The sequence below is a fragment of the Oncorhynchus mykiss genome, chromosome 25, assembly GCF_057628025.1.
Source record: "Oncorhynchus mykiss isolate SJ-2025 chromosome 25, ASM5762802v1, whole genome shotgun sequence".
Lineage (NCBI taxonomy): Eukaryota > Metazoa > Chordata > Actinopteri > Salmoniformes > Salmonidae > Oncorhynchus > Oncorhynchus mykiss.
This window is the reverse complement of record NC_143046.1, coordinates 36,110,310-36,133,721: the sequence shown is the minus strand read 5'-3', so window position 1 is coordinate 36,133,721 and position 23,412 is coordinate 36,110,310. Positions and strand designations below refer to the sequence as shown.

The following is a 23,412-nucleotide window of genomic DNA, read 5'->3' as shown; positions in this document are numbered from 1 at the left end:
AGCTACTCCTTAATTTGTTCCTAGCTTTCAAATGGGTACTGTCTTGGTATTTTCCTGAATTCCATTAATTTTCTGTTTTTCACTAACTTCCTCCTGTCGTTAATTACGTTAAGTATTCATACAGAAACAATGGAGTTGGATGTTCTGGGTCCATGTCAATGCTTAAAGTAACAGCACAGTGCTTCCAGATGTCTTTTAAATTTGAACTATAATCACTTACAATATGAGTGAAATAGTTTTTCTTACCAAAAATTGTAATTAAGTTTGTTAAAAAGCAGCGTGCTCCAACCACAGAATGATGTTGATGTGTCGTAAAATGATGCGTCATAAAAAATATTAATGCAACTAGGCCGCTGATTGGCCAGCTCATCCTCCTCAGGGAGATGACATGATCTCAGTGCAGCAGTCTAAGGCACTGCACTTCAGTGCAAGAGGTGTCGCTACAGTCCCTGGTTCGAATCCAGGCTGAATAACATCCGGCCGTGATTGGGAGTCCCATAGGGCAGCGCACAATCGGCCCAGCGTTGTCCGGGTTTGGCCGGGGTAGGCCGTCATTGTAAATGAGATTTGTTTTTGTTCTTAACGGACTTGCCTAATTAAATAAAGTTTTTTTAAAATGTGTGCACCACACATACTGTACAGGGGCAATATTGCTGGAAATTAATTGGCAGATAATGTTACATTTGGCTTTTTAAGTCAATAGTGGCTAACCGGGGGTGGGATAATGTCGGTGTGGATGTGATTGGATAGTAGGTGTCTGATACTTCTGCAATTTGTTTGAGGTGGAACGCGTAAAAAATACATGCCCTTTTCAGAATTGTTTGGCGAGCTACTCAGGGGTGCGCTGCGAGGTTCTGGTAGTCCGCGATCGACCTGTTGGAGAACCCTGGACTAGAGACAGAGGAATTATCTGAGTGCCAAAAAGGCAATTTGAGCGTTATTCTAAAGAAGTGTATTAGTAGCTTCTCTGGAATGTGTGTGTGTGTTTGTAATGCAAAGTAAAGCTTTGGATCAGACTACATAACCTAAGGGCAGTGTTAACAAAACGGTCACCGATGGTCACTTTTCGGCTGTTTGTGTAAGAAGCTTTCCTTTGCTTCTCTTGTTCCACTGCAGTGATGAGGATGACAAGTGGAATGCACACAAACACAAAGTAGGTAAGGTTGACACACACACAGACACACACACACACACACACCACTACCTTGCTACTTTTCTCTTTTCTCTCTCCTTGATCTCCACTCTCTGAATAGTTAATTGATCCAAGAGAGTCCAGCTTGAAGTTCACTTCCAGGAGCTCTTGACTGCTTGACTTCACATATGAAGCATGTAAAACTTCTAAAGACTTAAGTTTTGACCGTTTCTTACGGTTTGCTTTGTAGAACAACAAAACAAATAGCACTGAAGATTTGCTAATCATTACCACACGCCCTTCCACAGATGTGAAGGTTGAGACTGTTGGGAGTTAACATTTGTGAAGGTGGGTGTTATGGTGGTGTGGTTGCGTGTGTGCCCGTGTGTGAGTGTGCATGTGTGTGTATGCTCTGATAGAAAGCGAGAACTGTTAAGGAATCCCCCCCCCAGCTCTCCAAATGGGGATACTTGGTTGACGGAGTGCAGCTTTATGTGTGAAACGGATCCCCTGTTTGTTTAGGGGAGAGAGCCTAATCGTATTGGCCGACCTTTGCTCTCTCTGGCCACACAGAGACGGGGAGTCAGCCGCCCATTTTTGGCTTTTTACGAGGTATGGTGACCGAAGCCCTTGACGGTGTCTCTGAGAAGTTACAGTGGACTACGGGGACTGATATCTTTAGCATCATCTTTCCCAGAGTTATCACTCTGTGAAAAGCTTTTATTGGCCCGTGCACTAATCGGTTTGTTGATGTCCGAGCTGAAGGGGAAGTGTTATGCTTGAAACTTTGCATGCTATTCTTTCTGTTGTAGCTTTATAGGCCTACGGCTCCTTTATTTTAGGTCCTCAAATAGTAGATGGAAAAATAAGAATTATATTAATGCAAACAGAAGGATTATGGACATGTAAACATTGATTGATCAGGTTGATTAGTCAGGTTTTGTGTGTTGTTTGAACCGTACAGAGTATAACAAACGTTGTCTTTATAGGCTCAGGCTATTGGATAATTTCCCGTCACACATTCAACTTTTATATTTATACATGCAGAGAGCTAAGATTATGCCATTTCACACTCTTTTAAAAAAAATATATATATATTTTTTTAAATGTTCCTATCGTGGAGATCCTGTACATATAATTGTCAAGATGTATAATGGTCTGATGTTGTTTATCAGGATTGTTTGCCCTGTTTATGTTATCCGGAACTGCAGTTTTGTGTCATTATTGTGAGCCCTTCGGTATGGATAGATTCTACTTTTTACAGCAGCACAAATTTTATTTTCTTCACTGTGCTATGTGTGAAAACAACATTTGCAGCTTACTGCTGAGAAACTTAACAAAAAAACACATATTGCAACAAAAAAATGAAAAGTAGTCCAGAAAGAGACCATTTTACCAGCCAAAGACATTTACGGCTGACAAGTTTGAGGTTGCAACACATTTATCAGCAAGAGCTATCTAGCGTTTAGGATTTCTGTCGCGAGCCCAGACCTTACGTCATGGAGCTCTGAGTAGAGAGCAGGCCTGGTTACAGTTCAAAGTCCCATAGGGGCCACGCTTCAAGCCCACTCTGATTTCTACTGAGTTAAAGATCCACAATGCAAGGTTGTGATGGATTTTTGAAGATTGCAGGAAAAAAGCAACAAGGCAAAAGGAGTGAAGGACTGGAGGCAGAGGCGGAGGGAGGATCACATTTCTTTAAAAGCACTCAAATGTTGTTTCAACTCCTGCTTGATTTCCTGAGGGCCCACTGTTCTGTTTTGGGGTGGGGAGTTTAGATTTGCATATGCTCCACCCCCCCTGTTCTGATTGGCTGGGTCCTATCCTGCATGTTTCATCACAGATCCAAACTTCCTCAGTGCTCTCCTTGCTTTACTTTGTAGCTACAGGCTGATGAAGCGGGACACTGGGAGCCAGCAGCTGTCTGTGATTCATGCAGTAAGCTGTGAGTGTGTGTAAGAGAGGGAGGCAATAGCTCTATTTATAGGGTTCTGTAATTTAGTTATCTGACTAAACTTAAGGGCTCTAAGGTTGTTGGTATAAAAGGGATGTAGGGTTGTCTTTCATTCATTTTAAATCTGTTTTGTTAGGAAAAATATTAGATTGTTTCATTGCTAGATTGAGCTGTAATTGTTGGTATATTTTGTGCTGATACTCAGAGCTTGGTAAAAGTGTAAGAATATGGGTAGATGAGCTGTTTGATTCATGGCTTATATTGATAAATGTATTTTATGTTTTGTCGATTTATAACTAAAATATTTGACTTTTTTACTGTATCAGGCTATTTTAAAAGGATATATTTTCTATCAATAGTTTAGTTTTTTCACCAGTCATTATTTAAATTGAAGAAGGGGAAATAAGTTGTTTTTTGTGGGTGTTAGCCATGCCCTTTTAAATGCTGGACAGGACAGTAACATCTCACACAGTCATGCTGCTGGCTCTACTGCTGGTTCTGTGGCTTATTTCTGGGGCCCAGTCTTCAGACCCGGCCCCATTAACTGTCATGTACCAAGTCTGGGAGGAGCAGCCTGTGGGCACCAGGGTTGGCCGTCTGGTCGATGACCTGCGTCAGAGAGGCGAGACCGGGGTACTGGAGGATTTCCAGGTCGTGGAGCATGGTCAAGCCCTGCCTTTCTCCATTGAAGTAAGAGATGGAACTGTCGCCACCCTAGGCCAGCTGGACCGGGAGGAGCTGTGTCGAGGCTCGGACCTGTGTGAGCTGGCCTTCAGTGTTCTCTACAGGAAAGGTGGTGTTATCCACTTCCTGAGGGTGCGGGTGGAGGTGATGGACCTAAATGACCACAGCCCAACTTTCCCCAGCAGCCAGCAGGAGGTGGAAATCTCTGAGATGGCCACATTGAGGATGCGGATCCCCCTGGACCGAGCGGTGGACCCGGACGCCGGCCCCAATGGTCTGCAGACCTACTCGCTGTCCGTTAACCAGCATTTTGCCCTGGATGTAAGGAGCGCTGTGGATGGGCCAAAGCAGGCAGAGCTGGTGGTGATCAAGGAGCTGGACAGGGAGGTGCATTCCTCCTTCGAGCTGACTCTGGTGGCCTGGGACAAGGGGAATCCTCCCAGGTCGGGCAGTACTCTGGTCCAGGTCAACGTCTTGGACTCTAATGACAACAGCCCCATGTTTGAGGATAGCACCCCCACTGTGGAACTAGCTGAGGATACAGCTCGTGGGACTAGCGTCATCAACCTCAAGGCCACAGACCCTGACCAAGGGGCCAACGGGGAGGTTGAGTACTCTCTAAGCAAGCATGCGCCACCTGAGGTGCAGAAGCTTTTCAGTATCCACCCCCAGAGTGGGGTAGTGACTTTAAAAGGCCAACTGGACTATGAAGCCAAACACTTTTATGAGGTGGACATCCAGGCGCGTGATCTTGGGCCCAACGCCATCCCCTCTCATTGTAAACTACACATCAAGATAAGGGATGTCAATGATAATGCACCAAGGATCCACGTCACTTGGACACCCCCTGATTCCCCAGTGGCAACTGTTTTAGAAGGTGCACCAGAGGACACGTTCCTTGCACTGGTGATGGTCTCTGATGCAGACTCCGGGGACAACGGGAATGTGCACGCCCACATCCAGCATGGATCCGGCCACTTCCGCCTCAAGAAAATCCATGGCGACAATTACATGATCGTAACCAATGGCACCCTGGATCGGGAAAAGGTCATGGAGTATAATCTCACGTTACTTGCCCAGGATTACAGTGACCCTCCACTGTCATGTGTGAGACACCTAGTTGTCCATGTGTTGGATGAGAATGACAATGCCCCTGTGTTCTCCAAGTCCCACTACAGGGCTTCCTTCAAGGAGAACAATACCGTGGGGCTCCAGGTCCTCAAGGTAGAGGCCAATGATGTGGATATTGAGCTCAGCGGCAGGGTGTCATTCTCCATCCGAGAGTCCAATGAGCTGGGACCTCCCACGGCGTCTTTCGCCATCCACCCCACCAGTGGTGTAGTCAGCGCCCAGCAGTCATTGGACTATGAGGAGTCGCCCACATACTCCTTCATTGTGGAGGCCATAGACCATGGGCATCCACCCCTCACCAGCACCGCCACGGTACTCATCGAGATCCAGGATGTCAACGACAACTACCCCGTCATCAAGGAGCCGATGCCAAAGGAAGGCATAGCCTTTGTGAGTGTCCCGGTCAACGAGGAGAAGGGGGAGATAGTGACACAACTAGGGGATGGTGCTGAAGAAGGCTCCACCGATCCTCATACTGGTCGCTCTGTCCAAAATGGATTTATGGGATTCCTGGCCACTACCATCAAGGCTAATGATCCAGACTCTGGCCTGAATGGAAGACTCAGCTACATGATCACAGATGGAAACCCCACAGGACTATTCAGACTCAATGACACCACCGGACAACTGTATGTTAACACGACCAATGCTACAGAGCTCATTGGGAAAACTTTCAAAGTGGATATTGCTGTATCGGACAAGGGTTCTCCAAGGCTATTGACAAAGTTCACCTTGGAGGTGGCTTTCATCAACTTGCGGGACCATTTGAAGAACTCAGCCCCTGGTAACCATGGTCAGCTGAGTTTCACCATGATGGTGGCCATCTGCCTTGGGGCCAGCTGCATCCTGCTTCTCCTGACGGTTGCCTTGGTGACCACCTTCTGTCGCCCCACGAAACGAGACAACCATTCCTACAACTGCAGGACTGCCGAGTCCACCTACACGAGCCACCCTCGCCGCCCGCAGAAAAACATCAGGAAGACAGACATCCAGCTGGTGCCAGTCCTGAGGGGACGAAGGGAGGACCCTCCAGAAGATAACGAAGCCCAGCCCCTCTCCCCTATGCTCCTGGTGGTTGAAGAGCAAAACACCGAAACACAGTACAGCGTTGCCAACTCCATGAACCCAACAGTCCCCTCCCAGGCCTACCCTGAGGGGGGATCAACGCTACCAGTCTCCCATTCCAGAACACTCAGGAAACCTGGGAGCATCGAGCTGGACGGCACTCTTCCTTGGACCCCTGCCATTCCTTACCGAACCCTGCGTAAGGCAAGAAACCCTTCATCGTCCTCCTCACTGTATCAGACCAGTACCCTGAGACGACATGGGAACTCTGAGATCCAGGTTAGCCCCGACGTTGAAGTGCCAGAAACATCGTCCCAGGTGGCAACACTTAGAAGGCCCAACAACACAGATACCAGAAGTGGACTTGACGCTGAAGACCACAGACGGATGCTGAGGAACCTGGTCCGTCTCTCCATGGCTGCCTTCGGAGAGAACTCCATTGAGTTGTCTGCTGCCTCTCCCGAAGTGCAGGTAATAAACCTTTTTAGTTATAATTACTTCTAATGTGAATGCACATTTGGTATATCTTATGCAATGCATCACATTGGTTTTAATCATTCTCATGTCAAACACCCTGTATCCATTTAACAAATAACAGAAAGAGAACCTTTTTTTTCTCAGACTTTCGTATTATAAATAAACATTATTTTTTTCACGTGCTCTAACTGAAACAATTAAGTGTAACCTACAGGAATGGAGATGCATTTAAATTGAAGGTTCTGAGAGCAGATCATTCCCCCCCTCTTGTGTATGGCTTACATAGGAAGCCTGAGGGGACAACTAACAGATGATGCTGGAGCCAAAGCATTGCGTTTATTCAGGTGCTCATGTGTCAGCCATTGTAATCCTGTCTACTCCCATGCCCCTCAAGCATTCGCACCAATCCTTTTACTCAATATCGCATAACACACTCATATAGAGAAGGAAAAATGGCAGGAAAAATCAGTAGACCACTCTTATTCTCTAAGGGGGAAGCCCAGCCAAAGTAAGCTCTATGTCTGTAGAGTAAGGGAATACTGCTTTGACATTTAAACACCACGAGTCGTCAGTGACAAATGGTCCAAATTGCTGATCTCACAAAAAAAAGCAGCATCTGTAAATGTCTACTCAAGAAGTGCTGTGCTAGTCAAATCGACACATCGTCATTGAGGGGGAATAGACGCAGAGGGGGAATAGGCGCAGACGGGGATGCCAACTCCCAATAGTCTTAGAACAAAGAGTCTGGTAATGTTTTAAGGCCTCACGTAAATTCCACTATAAGCGCAGGAAGATGACTGAGTTTTGACCCACCTCTCCTTCATCTCCGCCTGCTCGCCCCAGCTGGAGGTTTTCAGACCCCCCCCCCCCCCCTCCCCCCTTCCACATGACCATATTTCAGAGGTTCATCCTGGAAGGAAACAGGTCAGAGAATAATAGCCCTTTACGTAAAGCGCTTTCCTGTCCACCATCTGAGACACACACACACACACACACAAGAGCCCCCACTCCACACACACAAGCCCACTCTCCACAACTCACAAAGGCTGTTTCCTCTCTGAATGTGGAGGCCAGAGTTAGCAGCATATCCACAGGAAAGATATCAGCACAAACTGCTCCAAATGAACTCCCCAATGTTAGGGGTTGCCATAGTGAGCGTCAGGTTGAATAGATTCTCACCGAACAAATAATATTTATTCATTTGACGATTGACACCTCCACCCAATACACTCAACAGCCTCAATACAGCACCTTCTCAAAACCCTAGTTTGTTATTCTGACTTCTGTGTTATAAGATCACTGTCTCCTTACCCCTTTCATCATCTCCTGCCTCCCTACAGCAGGTTTCTCAGCTCCTCTCCCTGCTCCACCAGGGCCAGCTGCAGCCAAGACCAAACTTCCGAGGCAACAAGTTCTCCCAGCGTGCTGGCAGGTGAGCACATTTCCTCTTTCTTGTCTTTTTTTCCCTTTTTCTTTTCATTATCCCTCCTTTGTTTCAGAGCCAGTTGGCTGTGGACCACTACGACCACTACATGCATCATTATCCCTCCTTTGATTCAGAGCCAATTGGCTGAGGACCACCACGACCACTACATGCATCATTATCCCTCCTTTGTTTCAGAGCCAGTTGGCTGTTGACCACTATTACCACTACATGCATCATTAGTTTTAGATTGTATTGATGCCTTATGATTCAACAGGCTACAATCTGACTCACATTATCATCTTTTCATGAAATGTAACTTGTCGAAAATTTAGATTTGCATACATATGTATTTGTTATTTATCCTTTATTTTTACAAGTGATCACACTGAGATTTTAAATCATTTTTTCAAAGGAGACCTGACCGAAGATACAAAATAAATACAAGCACCCTATAAATATTGTTTCAAATCTTCCTACCCAATGGGCGCAGACGTCAGTTCAACGTCTAGTTTTGATTTACATTTGGTTGAGTTGTCAACTAACATAAGGTCAATGTGGGAAAAATAAAATAAGGGATTTTGGTAGAAATACACAAAATACACAATTCTTTTACCTTGATGATTTTTTCAAAATCCAATCAGTTTTCCACGTTGATTCAACGTCATCACATTGAAATTTGTCGAAATAACATTGATTTAAAATCAAATCAAATGTATTTATAGAGTCCTTTTTACCGATGTCATAAAGTGCTGTTCAGAAACCCAGCCTAAAACCCCAAATAACAAACAATGCAGGTGTAGAAGCACGGCGGCTCGGAAAAGCTCCCTAGAAAGGCTGGAACTGAGGAAGAAACCTAGAGTGGAACCAGGCTATGAGGGGTGGCCAGTCCTCTTCTGGCTGTGCCGGGTGGAGATTATAACAGAAAATGGCCAAGATGTTCAAATGTTCATAGATGACCAGCAGGGTCAAATAATAATAATCCCAGTGGTTGTTGAGGGTGCAACAGGTCAGCACCTCAGGAGTAAATGTCAGTTGGCTTTTCATAGCTGATCATTCAGAGTATCTCTACTGCTCCTGCTGTCTCTAGAGAGTTGAAAACAGCAGGTCAGGGTTCCATAGCCGCAGGCAGAACAGTTGAAACCTCAGCAGCAGCACGGCCAGGTGGACTGGGGACAGCAAGGAGCCATCAAGCCAGGTAGTCCTGAGGCATGGTCCTAGGGCTCAGGTCAAGATCGAGAGAGACTTAAATTCACACCGGATAAGACAGGAGAAATACTCCAGATATAACAGACTGACCCTAGCCCCCGACACATTAAATACTGGAGGCTGAGACGGGAGGAGTCGGGAGACACCGTGGCCCCATCCGATGATACCCCCGGACATTCAACCAGTTTGTGCCCAGTGGGTGGGACTATAGCTAGACAATGCTGCTCAGATATGTGTCTGCCCAATAACAGGAAGAGTGTCTCATACCATAAGTGCTCTGCCAGTCAGTCACTGGCAGGGAGCAGGTCTATGCAGGACTGAGTGCCTACCACACTGCCATGACTCCTTCAGTAAGGCAGGAGCCAGCACATTCACTGACCACAATGTTATATTCTATACACAGTATTATGTGAGGGGTTCATATATGGTTCAGCCTCTTCGCTTTCATGAAGAATTAAGAATCTGTCTACGTGGGGTGTATGTTTTGTGTCATGGCCGACTATCTGGGATGTTGTCGGCCCCCCTGGTTTATCTCCCAGTTATACAATGGGTGGGTCTAATCCAGGATGCTGATTGGTTAAAACCGCATTCCAGCCGGTGTCTATTCCACAAGTTACCACAAGCTATGACTGTGAAATGCCTTTTTATCTCAGTGGAGATCAAGTTTATAAATTGCCTGGCTGGGCTGATGAGACGGTGGATTGCGCAGTGAGATGGAGTAAATAGGCATTTCAACCTCATAGCTTTAGCCGGTGGTAATTTGTGGAATAGACACTGTCTGGAATGCAGTTTTAACCAATCAGCATCCAGGATTAGAATAATATAATATATATAATTCTGTTCACGAGAATGAGCGTTAAAATCCCACCTGGAAAACAATCTCCTTTCACCTTTTATTTTGATAAAAACTCCCTCATTTGTTGTATGATTTGGAAATATTGGAATTCTGACATGACCGTTTCTAAATGAAAGAGCTATGGCAAATTTGATCAAATTTCTGTAAAGGTGTGGGCAGAATGTTTAAACATTTTGCACGGAATCTTTCAAACTAAACACAACCCAACCGGCCGCAAACTGGCGCTATTATCCCTTTTACATAGTTTGTCATCTTTGATGTATTCAGCAGGCAATACACAGGTGACTCCCATGGACCGGATTGTACATAAAACATCTTCCATTCCTGCTACAAAGTTTCCTCCTTAACTCGATTTAATGGCTCATTGGTGGGGAAAAAATAAGCATATAACACATATATATAACACATATGGTGGGCGAAATAAGCATATTGTCTTAATAAAACACAATTTTCCACAACCATTTTAAGAGTTTCGGACAACTTCTGGATGTTGTACACCATGTGAGTCTGTTTACCCCTGGCTGAATGCGCACCGCAACATCAAAAAGTAACATTAGCCACCCTAGTATGGTGGTGGACTTTTTTTAAAGACTGTACGCTAAATCGAGTAAAGGAGGAAACTGATGCCGTTGCAGCCTGAATTGAGGATGTTTTATACAAAATCCAGTCCATGGTGGACACGAGTGTATTACTGGCTGGGCTGACTGTGTCGATACCCAGAGGTAATACGGCATCAGGAAGAACTACGTCCTCTAGGGGTCTCGGCGCTAGCCACCTACAGTGAGTTCCAAACACAGAATACATTCCAATCATGTCAGAAAATGAGATAACAATAATGAAAGAAACATGTTAAAACTTACATGCTGTTATGCAATCTGGTAAATGCGTCTGTTTTATCATTTCATTTTTATCACCATTCTTATGAATTATTTCCCGTGCCTCAAACATCTCAATAGAACAATATGCTTGCAATACAATTAGAAGTTGTGTGTACGCATGGTCTGAGCTGTGTGTGGTATTTAACAATTTTGAAAGTGTGCGTATCTCCAATCTTTGCGGGGTTTAGTCTTTTTTTGTGGGTACGCACCTTTGATAAAGAGGTCTCAGGTCTGTCTGGTCTCTAACTGGCTCTGATAAAGTCTCTGACAGGGAGCATGTTCTGTCTTCAGTCTATACCTCGAGTCTCTGGTATTTTATCACCAAACTTTAAAACCCCCAGAAGTACATGAAGTAGGAGACAAAGATTAGTGTTGCACAAGACCTCCTAGCATGGCTTAGAGCATCTCAGCACAGTTAAATGCCACTTAGCACACCACCACACCCTTTGTCTGGCTCAATGCACCTCCACATTGAGCCGAGGTTGGAAGCTATTAAAGTATTAAACTGAGCTCAGGTCAACACATTCCAGAAGAGCTTGATTCTTGGGAACAGTTGAATATGACATGACAGTCATAGTGAAGGTTCCACAAGATGGCTGACTGTCGATAGTATGACTCCTAAACGTTGGTTCTAAAATGCCCTCTCACTGTCCCTGACGCTCCCCTGTCTGTTTCCTCTGCTTCCCTGTAGGTCTTACGCTCAGGACACTGATTGGCAGAGCACCAAGGACAGCGGTCATGGTGAGAGTGAGGCCGGAGACATGGACTGGGACATGGGCCGAGACTCCCCAGTCGACCCGCTACTGGAGGAGGGGCTTAATAACCTGCTCAACAACCCTGGTAAGAATTGTTTTCAAATTGAAACTTTATTTAACCAGGTTGACCGTTTTGACAAGAGAAATTATACTATTTTATAGTAAACAAAACTCTCTGTTGTGCTTCTACCACTTAAGTTCTTAAAATTCTTAGCAAACTTAAGTGACTAGCAATATCATACGCTGAGCGTGGCTGTTTTCACTCAGCCGTAAAGATACTTATTGCTGTACTGTATGTGACATTCATGACAATCCATGTAAAAGCCATGATCCCTTATTGATATAAATCCAATTTAATCCATGTAGATGAAGGGGAGGAGACGAGTTAAAGAAGGATTTTTCAGCCTTGAGACAATTGAGACATGAGTCGAATGGGCAAGACATCATATTTATGTTCCTTTAAACGGTGTATGTTAGTAGATGCCAGGCGCACCGGTTTGAGTGTGTCTCAAACGGCAACCCTGCAGAGTTTTTCACACTCAACGGTTTACCGTGTGTATCAAGAATGGTCCACCGCCCAAACGCCATCCAGCAAACTGTGGGAAGCATTGGAGTCGACATGGGTCAGCATCCCTGTGGAATGATATCGACACCTTGTCGAGTCCATGCCCTGACAAATTGAGGCTTTTCTGAGGGCAAAAGGGGTTGCAACTCAATATTAGGAAGGTGTTCCTAATGTTTGGTACACTCAGTGTATGTACACAGTAAGCATACGTATTGAGTTCCTTCCAATTGTTCAGGTCATCGTCACGTCGGCTCTGTCTTTTGTTCTTTTCAAAACACGGCACATAGTCTCTCTTAAGACTTCTTTCAGTTGATCTTGAGTGAGAGCCATTTAAAGTCTGCCGGTACAGTAACCTCACACAGGGGTGTTACAAAGACCTGCGTGTGTGTTTGTGTGTGTGTCATGCTTGAGTCACCCATGCCCAAAGGGGTCCATCATTAGCATTGTAACTCACACTAGATTTGTGAGACTCACGAACGGTGAGAAGCTCATGCTCTTTGAGGACCTATGACGTTGTTCAAACATTCAAACAGCCTGTGTTTCTGATTCCCTGGGCAACCCATTTTTTTCTTTTCACCTGGAGAGCCCCATCTTTTCAGCTGCATAGAACAACCTCAACACACACCCACACCCACAGTCACCACCACCCACTCTGCCCTGAGGCAGTGTGTCAGTGTGATCTGAACAGATAGCCTTGAATCTGACCTCTGATATCATGTTCCACATCTGTCTTTCGTCCTGATCGACACAATGCAAAGGTGTGTGTGTGTGTGTGTGCGTAGATCAGTGTGTTTTCAGTACCCCTTCTTCAGAATGCGGCCTCAGTCTATCGCTCCTTGAGCTCTGCTATTTTCTTGAGTCTGCATTCCTTTGTTTGGTAGCCATATCACCTATTAAAGGGACAGTTCACTCGAAAATCAGTCTTAGAGCTGATAGACATATCACCAATTGAATTGTCAGTTTTCAGTCAACTGATGATTTTTTCAATATTTACCATTAGGACTTATCAAAGTTGAGCTCTGACTTTAGTCAGGTCTGTGGATCTAACGCTTGGCAGTATGTTTAAACTGCTTCAATATCTTCTGGTGTTTTGTTGTGGTTGTAGTCAATCAACCACAGCAGGGGTGTTCTTCACATCAAACATGTGTATGTGTGGTGTGTCTAAGGGGGTTGCTTTGGTTCCAGTGAGAGGGTAATTGTTTTCTGAGGATTTAGGGTTTCCCTGCTGGTGGGTCCAGTCTAATTAAGTTTGGAATGGGGGGAGCCATGGATCACGAGAGATAAAGAGAAGGGGGATGAGGTGTAGAGTGGGGGATGAAGAGAAAGGGGGATGAGGTGTAGAGTGAAATGGGGATGAGGTGTGGAGTAAGGGGGATGAAGTGTGGAGTAAGGGGGATGAAGTGTGGAGTAAGGGGGATGAAGTGTGGAGTAAGGGGGATGAAGTGTGGAGTAAGGGGGATGAAGTGTGGAGTAAGGGGGATGAAGTGTGGAGTAAGGGGATGACGTGTGGAGTAAGGGGGATGAAGTGTGGAGTAAGGGGGGTGGCGTAAGGGGGATGAGGTGTGGCGTAAGGGGGATGAGGTGTGGCGTAAGGGGGATGAGGTGTGGCGTAAGGGGGATGAGGTGTGGCGTAAAGGGGATGAGGAGAAGGAGGATGAGGTGTAGAGAAAGGGGAATAAAAAGAAAGGGGGATGAGGTGTAAAGTGGGATGAGGTGAAGAGAAATGGGGATGAGGTGTAGACAAAGGTGGATGAGGTGAAGATAAAGGGGGATGAGGTGTAGTGGGGGGTGAAGAGAAAGGGGGATGAGGTGGGGGGTGAAGAGAGGGGGATGAGGTGCAGAGTGGGGGGTGTAGAGGGAGAGGAGTTTCCGGGGGAAAAAACAAGGAGTTAGTAAGAGGATGGGAGAAACACAGAGACAGCGAGGGGATGGAGGGAGAGAGCGAGGGGATGGAGGGAGAGAGCGAGGGGATGGAGGGAGAGAGCGAGGGGATGGAGGGAGAGATTTTACTAATAAGGCATGATAACTCCTGACTGAGGGCAATTCTTTGACACGAGACGAAGCCAAGGGCCGGGAAACAACCCTTAGGTGGGAGTTGTCACACAACAATTCCCAGGTTCGACAGCCTTTTTGTTTTTATAAAACAGTTGACAACATGTTTTCATTAATTTTATTTTAATTAGTAAATTAGCTTTATTTCATCCTTCCACCAGACGATATAGTCCGGGCAAAAGCCGGTTCTGACGTTGCTAACCATCAGACTGGTTGTTAATTATATTCTCATGTTTTGACCAAGTCGTCGTTATGCTAAACAAGTCATTGGCATGTAGCTTGCTAGGTAGTAGAGGTTCAATTATTACAAGAGAGAGGAGAATTTAAATGTAATACATAATTTATAAACAGGCAACAACCAGCTAATGGTCGAGTCAATAAGATAGTTAGGGAGGATAGCTAGGCTAACTTTACTTCTCCTTTGCTAGCTAACTATTAACCCCCTCTGTACCAAACCAAATGCTCGGCTAGTAGCATGGGGAAATATTCTCAAGACACTTTTTTCCAGGGGAGATTAAGGTTATAAATTGACTGGCTGGGCTGTGGGGCAGTGGATGTGCATTGATACATCTAAATGAACAGTTAATAGGCATTACACATGGAATGCAGAATTGTGGCGCTATAACTCACTGCTATCAATCAGCCTAAAGGATCCAAACAACACGATCCCATCCCGTTTTCTAAAATGAGATGCAGAAGGGGGGACGGGACTGAGGCGATTGCAGAGAAAGGGGCCAGAAAAGGAAGCAGCATTTTAGAAAACATGATGTGATTGAACCCAGGCAGTTAGCTTGTGAGATAACCTCTCTCTGATGTGGCTTGCTGTGAGTTTGATTGATCACTGCCTCCCCGGGAAAGTCAAGCAGACGCAACAGACCGTAAAAAAGGGCCAGCTTGCCCCCATTTTAGTATCTGACCGTGTTTTGTATGTACGCTAGCCCTGCTAGCAAACGCTCTCTTCTGAGGTCTCCTGGAGACGACAGACATGAAAGATGGTGGTCGACTGAGTCAGCGCGACCTCATTTGATGACCTTTTGCGTGTAGTTCAAACCCCCCCACATATATGGAGCTCAGTCTTCCATTCAAAAACAAATATATCTCACAGCAGAGCCTTTGAACATTCCAAACGAATACAGCAGAGGATAACTAACTCAGAAGGACTTGTTTTGTTTATGGATTGCGATTTAAGTTGAGGGCTGCCAGTGTCACACAGTGCGCGTGCGTGTGTGTGTGTGTGTGTGTGCATGAGAGAGGGAATGTGTGGTGGGGGTAGGTTCTGGGGTTGTTCAGTGACTGCTCTGTAAGTTTGTGCGTTAGAACAGTGGTTCCCAACTTTGTTTTGGTTACCGTACCCCCAACTGAATTTCGCTCTGCCCGGAGTATCTCTAAAGTTTCCCTATGGACTCATTAGTCTTTTGAAGTACCCCCTGTGGATAGGCCAAGTACCCCCAGGGGTCCCAGTACCCCTAGTTGGGAACCACTGTGTTAGTGTGTGCGTGCCCGGGTCTGGTTGTGATTAGATGAAAAGGACCACAGGACAAGTGTAACACGCAGGATATGAACCCGGGTCTCCCATGGAAGCAACCAATGTCTTAAGGCCAAGAGGGAAAATTATCTTGGTCTGAAGGGCAGATGTTGTTTTTTGAAGTTCGCAGGCAAGTATCTCTGGGGATACTTGACAGGAGTGCTAGCTAGCTAGGTTAGCTTACTAGGTACATATAATAGCTTTAGGTTGGTTGTTTTTCCATCAACAATGTTGCCTCTCTGATCACTCTCCCTCGCTTGGGCAAGGGACATTTGGATGTGATGATGTAAAACGTCATTCAAGGGCTAAGGGTTTAGGACCGACGAGCATTTAACACAGCAGAGGATCGGTTCCTCTTCCACTACAGTGAGAAATTTGGCTTTAGGGATTTTTGTCTGTGAGGCTATTAAGACATTATATTAATGTTAACAGCTCTATCTAACTGAAACATGGCACCTGACCTAGATTTGAGATGGGATAACCTTTCCTAAATCCTCTCTCTCACCTTATCTGCTTTTATTAGTCATCCAACTTATTACAAAGTCTTTAAATAATAGTCCTGTACAAGGTATTTCCATGGCTGGTAAATAAATTATGAGCCAGCTGGCTGACTGACGATACTCCACTTTTTCTGAAAGACAATAGTCAGATTCCCATATCGATCAATGTGATCTAATCCTTTTCCAAAGCATCTGGTCTATGTCTTAACATTAATACATGTAAACTCAATGGCTGTCAAAGATTGTGTGACACCCTCATATTATTATTATTATTAATAATATTGTGAGATTGTGTGACACCCTCATATTATTATTATTATTATTATTATTATTATTATTACATTAGGGAAACTGTTGTCATGAACACTTATGAGTATAATGGGCTGAATTCTGTACTTCACATAGTTTTAAGATCAATTTGAGAAAACAATTCCTAAGAAGATCCACTTCTATGTGGAACGGTATTAATCATGTTGTCTTCTCTACTTTTGGTGGCCATAATTTCATGTTGGTTTGCAGTGATAGTATAAACAAAGTTCCAGTAGAAAATGTATTGTCATGGTCCTTAATTTATAAACATAAATGTTCTCCATAGAGATATTGTATAAAAAATACTTAGCGCATTCGGAAACCTTGACTTTTTGTACATTTTGTTACGTTACAGCCTTATTTGAAAATGTATTAAATAGTTTTTTTCCCTCATCAATCTACACACAATACCCCATAATGACAAAGCAAAACCAGGTTTAGACATTTTGGCAAATTTATAAAAAAACGGAAATATTACATTTACATAAGTATTCAGACCCTTTACGCAGTACTTTGTTGAAGCACCTTTGGCAGCGATTACAGCCTCGAGTCTTCTTGGGTATGACGCTATAAGCTCGGCACACCTGTATTTGGGGAGTTTATCCCAGTCTTCTCTGCTGATCCTCTCAAGCTCTGTCAGGTTGGATGGGGAGCGTCGCTGCACAGCTATTTTCAGGTCTTTCCAGAGATGCTCGATCAGGTTCAAGTCCGAACTCTGCCTGGGTCACTCAAGGACATTCAGAGACTTGTCCCGAAGCCACTCCTGCATTGTCTTGGCTGTGTGCTTAGGGTTGTTGTCCTGTTGGAAAGGGAACATTCGCCCCAGTCTGAGGTCCTGAGCGCTCTAGAGCAGGTTCATCATCAAGGATCTCTCTGTATTTTGCTCTGTTCATCTTTCACTCAGTCCTGAGCTCTGTCAGTGACCATCGGGTTCTTGGTCACCTCTCTGACCAAGGCCCTTCTCCCCGAATGCTCAGTTTGGCCGGGCTGCCAGCTCTAAGAAAATTATTGGTGGTTACAAACTTATTCCATTTAAAAATGATGGAGGCCAGTGTATTCTTGGGTACCTTCAATGCGGCAGAAATATTTTATTAACCTTCTCCGTATCTGTGTCTCGACATAATCCTGTCTCGGAGCACTTACACACAATTCCTTCGACCTCTTGGCTTGGTTTTTTGCTCTGACATGCACTGTCAACTGTGGGACCTTATAGACAGGTGTGTGCCTTTCCAAATCATGTCCAATCAATTGAATTTACCACAGGTGGACTCCAATCAAGTTGTAGAAACATCTCAAGGATGATCAATGGAAACAGGATGCACCTGAGCTCAATCGAAGTAGATTGATGATTTTTATTTAATCCATTTTTAGAAAAAATCTAACATCTGAATATTTTCAGAATGCACTGTTTTTGTTTGAAATATTGGTTCCCAAAATAATATCCTATTGGTGAGCCAACTTGTAAATGCAGGGGGACTTTTCCTATCTCATCTTTATTCTCATATTCTTATCATAAGATCCCTGTAACATCTAAAGAGTTTTCAAATTGTTTTAGATGCCATCCCCTCAGGTGTTATTATTCAGGAACGTGTCAAGACCTGACCCTCAGAACACACCTACGATTAACCCTGTTGACTCATCAGTAAGAAATATTTGTTTTTCTTTTGGTCCATTGGTCCAACATTAGAGCTATAAGAACCTTGTTTCAACAGGATGTTATGTCATGCCTTATTGGAATATTTTTATTGATAATATAGTTGGCAAATCTTTTTTTTTTTTTTTTAAACGTTAAAAATATTTATAAATATCATCCTGCCGACCACTATATCATGAAGTAAAAAACAAAACATGGAGTCAAATTGTACCTTTTGTAATGACCACCCAGAAACGGGTGTTGAATCTATTTTGGCATTGTATTCATGTGAGGAATCTGTGGCAAGACAACAGTAGATTTATCATTTTACACTATTATGGAGAGATGTACTGCTTGGATTATTTACCTACGATAGGAATAAGTTGAAACAATTTCATGTCATTCATTTCATCATGTCATTCATTTCATGACATTGTCATTTTCAAATGTAATCTCTTTTTGGGCTTAGTTGTACAATTTGCATTGTACAAATAATTATAATGATGTTCCGGCCCCCTATCCATCAGCTCCGACAAAAATCGTCCCACGGCTGAATCTAATTGTCTACCCCTGCCATACAGTTATACCACAACTAAAGTTTTCCCTTTATCAACGAAACAAAAGCAATATGTTGGTCATGATAATCAGGTTTGCACATCCCCATACAAAAAAATATATACATAGAATGCCTGTAATGCTTAACTGTAGAGAATGGCTTTAAATTGATTTTTTACCTGTTTTGAGTGTGTACGTGCTCATTCCAGCCTCGTTTTTACCTGGTGCTAACATGAGTCCTTTGTCCGGATCATGTCTACATTCTGTTGGTGCCCACATTTTCAGAAATGTGTCTACACATGGAATTAAAATGTCTGTTTTCCGTCCACTGTGGCTGCATTGTGACCAGATTTCCTGGCCCCTTTATGCAAATGATTTCATAATAATATTTATTTATTGTTAAGACACATATTGATCTAAACAGTCAATGGTGCCACCTGCCGATGATTTAAATGTTTTCTCTGTCCATATCTGTCTACACTTGTAAGATATCAAGACACAATACGTGTCTGACTACCAGAAGTGGGCAGGATGATCCGATCACAATGTGTCTTTTGATTGTCTAAACAGGGTTTGTGTGTAAAACCACTTGACCACTTTAATGCCGATGTGTGGTCATGCCGCAATCTGCATTGGCCATACAGCATTTACTGCAATGCTGCCTCTGCATAAGTAAGGGAATTGATACTTCTTGCGCTTGTCAAGGAAGTGAATTTGTGTTTATACAGGATGTACCGCCCCCACCTAACGTCATCCAATCATGTCAATGCGGAGTTATATAGAGCCCACCGCATTGTTAAAAATTGGGGCGGCGCATGCGGTATGGAGCTTGATATGGCCTTTTGCGTCACACCCTCTGTACGGCGCCTCTGCACCGCATTCCCAGATCAAGCATAAATCAGCTTTTACTTGACTATAACTCCGGATACAGCCAGGAGATGACAGGAAATGCCGGTTAAATATAGTCCTGTGATATATATCCTGTTTTCGTCCCACATAGTGTTTTTCTCAAAGAAATTGAAGGAAACGGCAAGATTCGACTTGTACCTCTGTAAGCTTATTTTTATTAACTTAGTTTATATTTGTCTTCTTCGACATACCAGATAATCATTCTCCCATCTTCAGATTTCATTTAACGTTTTCACGTGAAGAAATTCATTTTCAAAGGGATAAACAACAATACTGACCAACAACAATCACTATAACAAAGAACACCCACATGTTCCCTGTGTCACATCCAGCACTGCATCACTGTAGAGTTGTTGCTTTGTCCTATGTTGTTAAAAACGGTATTGACATGTTCTCATTTCTCTCCTCCTCTCATCAGATGACGTCTTTGCTGACATAGGGGACCCTGCGTGGATGTCCCGCCTCTCCCTCCCCCTAACGGCCGACTACCACGAGAATGTTTTTGTTCCCAATGGGCCACCGTCCCCTGAAACCCATTGCTCCCCAGACACCCTTGACTCTGCCTCCTTCTCCACCTTCGGTAAGAAGCCGGAGGATGGCTCACTGGGCGGGGCCTTGATCTCAGAGGTCAACACTTTGTTTAATATGCTCCTGACCCAGAAAGGCGACTCCCAGCCCCGCCCCTCGCCAGACGTGCTCTACAGACTGTCCGCCACCTACCGGCGCTCACTGGGGCTGGAAGGAGATACCGCCGCAGCAGGGGGCGCCAACATACAAAGGAACTCGGTGAACCCCGAAAAGAGGTCCCCCCTGGCTCAATGCCCTTAGGCCCAACCCCTGGTATGAGAACAGTTGTCTCAACGTTATTTGATCGATTCTTGTGTGTTTGGATGCCTAAGACCCCCCCCCCCCCCAAACTGATGACTTTGTTTTACATGTTGCTGAAATGACTGAACTGCTCAAGCTTACAACAGCAACTCCCCTCCTTCTCCTAACATATCCCCATTAGGCGATGTCCAATACATGCCTAAGCTCTGACAGCCTGCTTCCCTGTCTGAAACAGGACAAGGTCAGAAGAGGGAGAGGAGTTAACCAAAGGCCTTTATTCAGTGCTGGAAAAAGCACAATGTACTATACAGTACTCCCTACGTAGAAAAGTGTACATTTACCTTGAGATAAATGTTACACAATGAAACCGTCTTCCTCATGTGGCACATACTCCTCTGTATCATTCTGATGCAACGAAGATTCACTTTCTGTCTCTCGTCAGAAGTGTTTCTCAGTGGGAGCAACAACATGGTGCTATCCGTTGTTAGCGTTGTCCATGGTATGAATGGCTGAGTTTAGCAGCCCCAAGCAAAGAGCCCAAGAAGGAAACAGCTCTCTCTCTTCTCTGAAGACAAAACACTAACAACATTAAGTCCTGTTCCTGAGGAGAAATGTCTGTCACAATGGACCTAGTCTGCCGACACTTCCTTCACCACCATTTTGAGAAATGTTTCCATTATTGATTACTATTTGTATTTACTCAAGTAAATTATTTAGCTACTGAAAAATGTATTTACAGAGGTATAAATGTTTGTTTATGTCTGTGTAGGAAACACTTACAGTACCTTCGGAAAGTGTTCAGACCCCTTGACTTTTTCCACATTTTCTTATGTTACAGCCTTATTCTAAAATGGATAAAATACAACAACAAAAAATCCCCAGCAATCTACACGATGTACCCCATAATGACAAAGTGGAAACAGGTTTTTAGAAATGCTTGCAAATCAAATTTTTTAAATGTTTAAAAATCAGAAATACCTTACTTACATAAGTATTCAGACCCTTTGCTATTTATTATTTCTTTATGGTAGAGCGGCCAGACGGAAACCACCACTCAGTAAAAGGTACATGACTTGGAGTCAGCCGACTTGGTACATGACAGCCGACACCTAAAGACTCTCAGACCATGAGAAACACGATTCACTGGTCTGGTGAAACCAGGTTTGAACTCTTTGGTCTGAATGCCAAGCGTGACGTCTGGTGGAAACCTGGGACCATCCCCATGGTGAAGCATGATGGTGGCAGCATCACGCTGTGGGGATGTTTTTCAGTGGCAGGGACTGGGAGACTAGTCAGGATCTAGACAAAGATGAACAAAGTACAGAAATCCTTAATGAAAACCTGCTCCAGAGAGCTTAGGACCTCAGACTGGGGTGAAGGTTCACCTTCCAACAGGACACACAGCCAAGACAATGCAGGACTGGCTTTGGGACAAGTCTCTGAATGTCCTCTCTGGCCCAGCCAGAGAGCCCGGACTTGAACCTGATCAAACGTCTCTGGAGAGACCTGAAAATAGCTGTGCGGCAATGCTCCCCATCCAACCTGACAGCTTGAGAGGATCTGCAGAGAAGAATGGGAGAAACTCCCCAAATACAGGTGTGCCAAGCTTGTAGTGTCATACCCAAGAAGACTCAAGGCTGTAGTCGCTGCCAAAGGTGCTTCAACAAAGTACTGAGTAAAGTGTTTGAATATTTATGTGAATCTGATGTTTCAGTTTTAATTTTTTTATAAATAAGCAAAAATACAAAAAAATGTGTTTTTGCATTGTCATTATGGGCTATTGTGTTTAGATTGATGAGGGGGAAGAAACAATTGAATCAATTTTGGAATAAGGCTGTAACCGAACAAAATGTGTAAAAGGTCAAGGGGTCTGAATACTTTCTGAAGGCACTGTAAAAGCCTTGTTCTCATTTGCAGCTTGAAGTGACTCAAATCCAATATTTTTGCATAACCGATTCGAATCTGTTCTTTTTCCTGCAGTCTGAACAGCTACAAAAGCACATGGAATCTGATATTTCAAGCCACATTTCAAACCACTTTCATAGGTGGTTTGAAGTCCGATACAAAACTTATTCCTGGCCATGCGGTCAAATCTGATTTATTTGCCCTCAAGTAGTTTTTAGACTGTTATTTGGCATATCTTGTTGCTTGCTAGCTACTCTGTTGACAGTTTGCCAAGAAAATGTGGTAGCTAACTAGCTTGTTAAATGTTTACAAACAAATGAGTGAATGTGCTAGAAAGCTAAACTGCTACCTAGCTAGCTAGTAGACTGCTGTGGCTCGACAAAAAGGACTCGTTTTGAAAGTTGGATCATCTTATCCTTTGAGGCCTTAAGTGTTCTCACACTATGATTTTGATCATTCAAAGCACCTGGGAAACATCCATGGCAGGCATTGTCACCTTAGCTTGCTGCATAACTTCTGAGTGATAGGAAGCACTTGCACCAATCGGCCTACACCAGCGCGCACACACCTGTCTTTACTATGACAACTAGCTTAGTCATGTCAGCAAATTACTGCCATCTGAACACATATAAATCCTATTTGGTCACTTATAACTTGCTATTGAGACAGTCAGTATTCCAAAACTGATTTGAGCATTATAGGCCTGCAGTGTGAACAAGGCATTATACACCCAGGATTTGGCTTCCAGATATTTGAATGGCTGTAAAAGTGTTATAAATTATCATTTTTCTGACGAAAGGTGTCATTTGTAATCTTGCTCAGGAGAATAGGGAGTTTTTGTTGTTGCCATAAATCAAACCAGCAGCACTTTGTACATTGTATTAAAATGTCTTGGAAAATACTATCATTTTAAAGGAGAAATGTGAGAACACGCCCTCTGCCGCCTCTTCTATGTAAATGTTTTATATTGACTTGTGATTAGCCAGTAGCTCAGTGGAGTTTTCCTTATTCATTCTTCGGGTACCAAGGGCTTGTTGGAATTCCTTCAAAGTGCATCCTTCCTTCCT

At 44.1% G+C, this 23,412-nt stretch overlaps 1 protein-coding gene across 1 annotated transcript; it reads left to right on the top strand.

Annotated features, from left to right (window-relative positions):
* Positions 1-1,699: 1,699 nt before the first annotated feature.
* On the top strand, positions 1,700-23,277 carry LOC110504161 (protocadherin-12). The gene is made up of 4 exons (XM_036970200.2): positions 1,700-6,437; positions 7,784-7,875; positions 11,501-11,649; positions 20,031-23,277. Exons 1-4 carry the CDS (start codon positions 3,528-3,530, stop codon positions 20,438-20,440), a joined length of 3,561 nt encoding a protein of 1,186 aa, XP_036826095.2. The 5' UTR covers positions 1,700-3,527; the 3' UTR covers positions 20,441-23,277.
* The last annotated feature ends 135 nt before the right edge of the window (positions 23,278-23,412 follow it).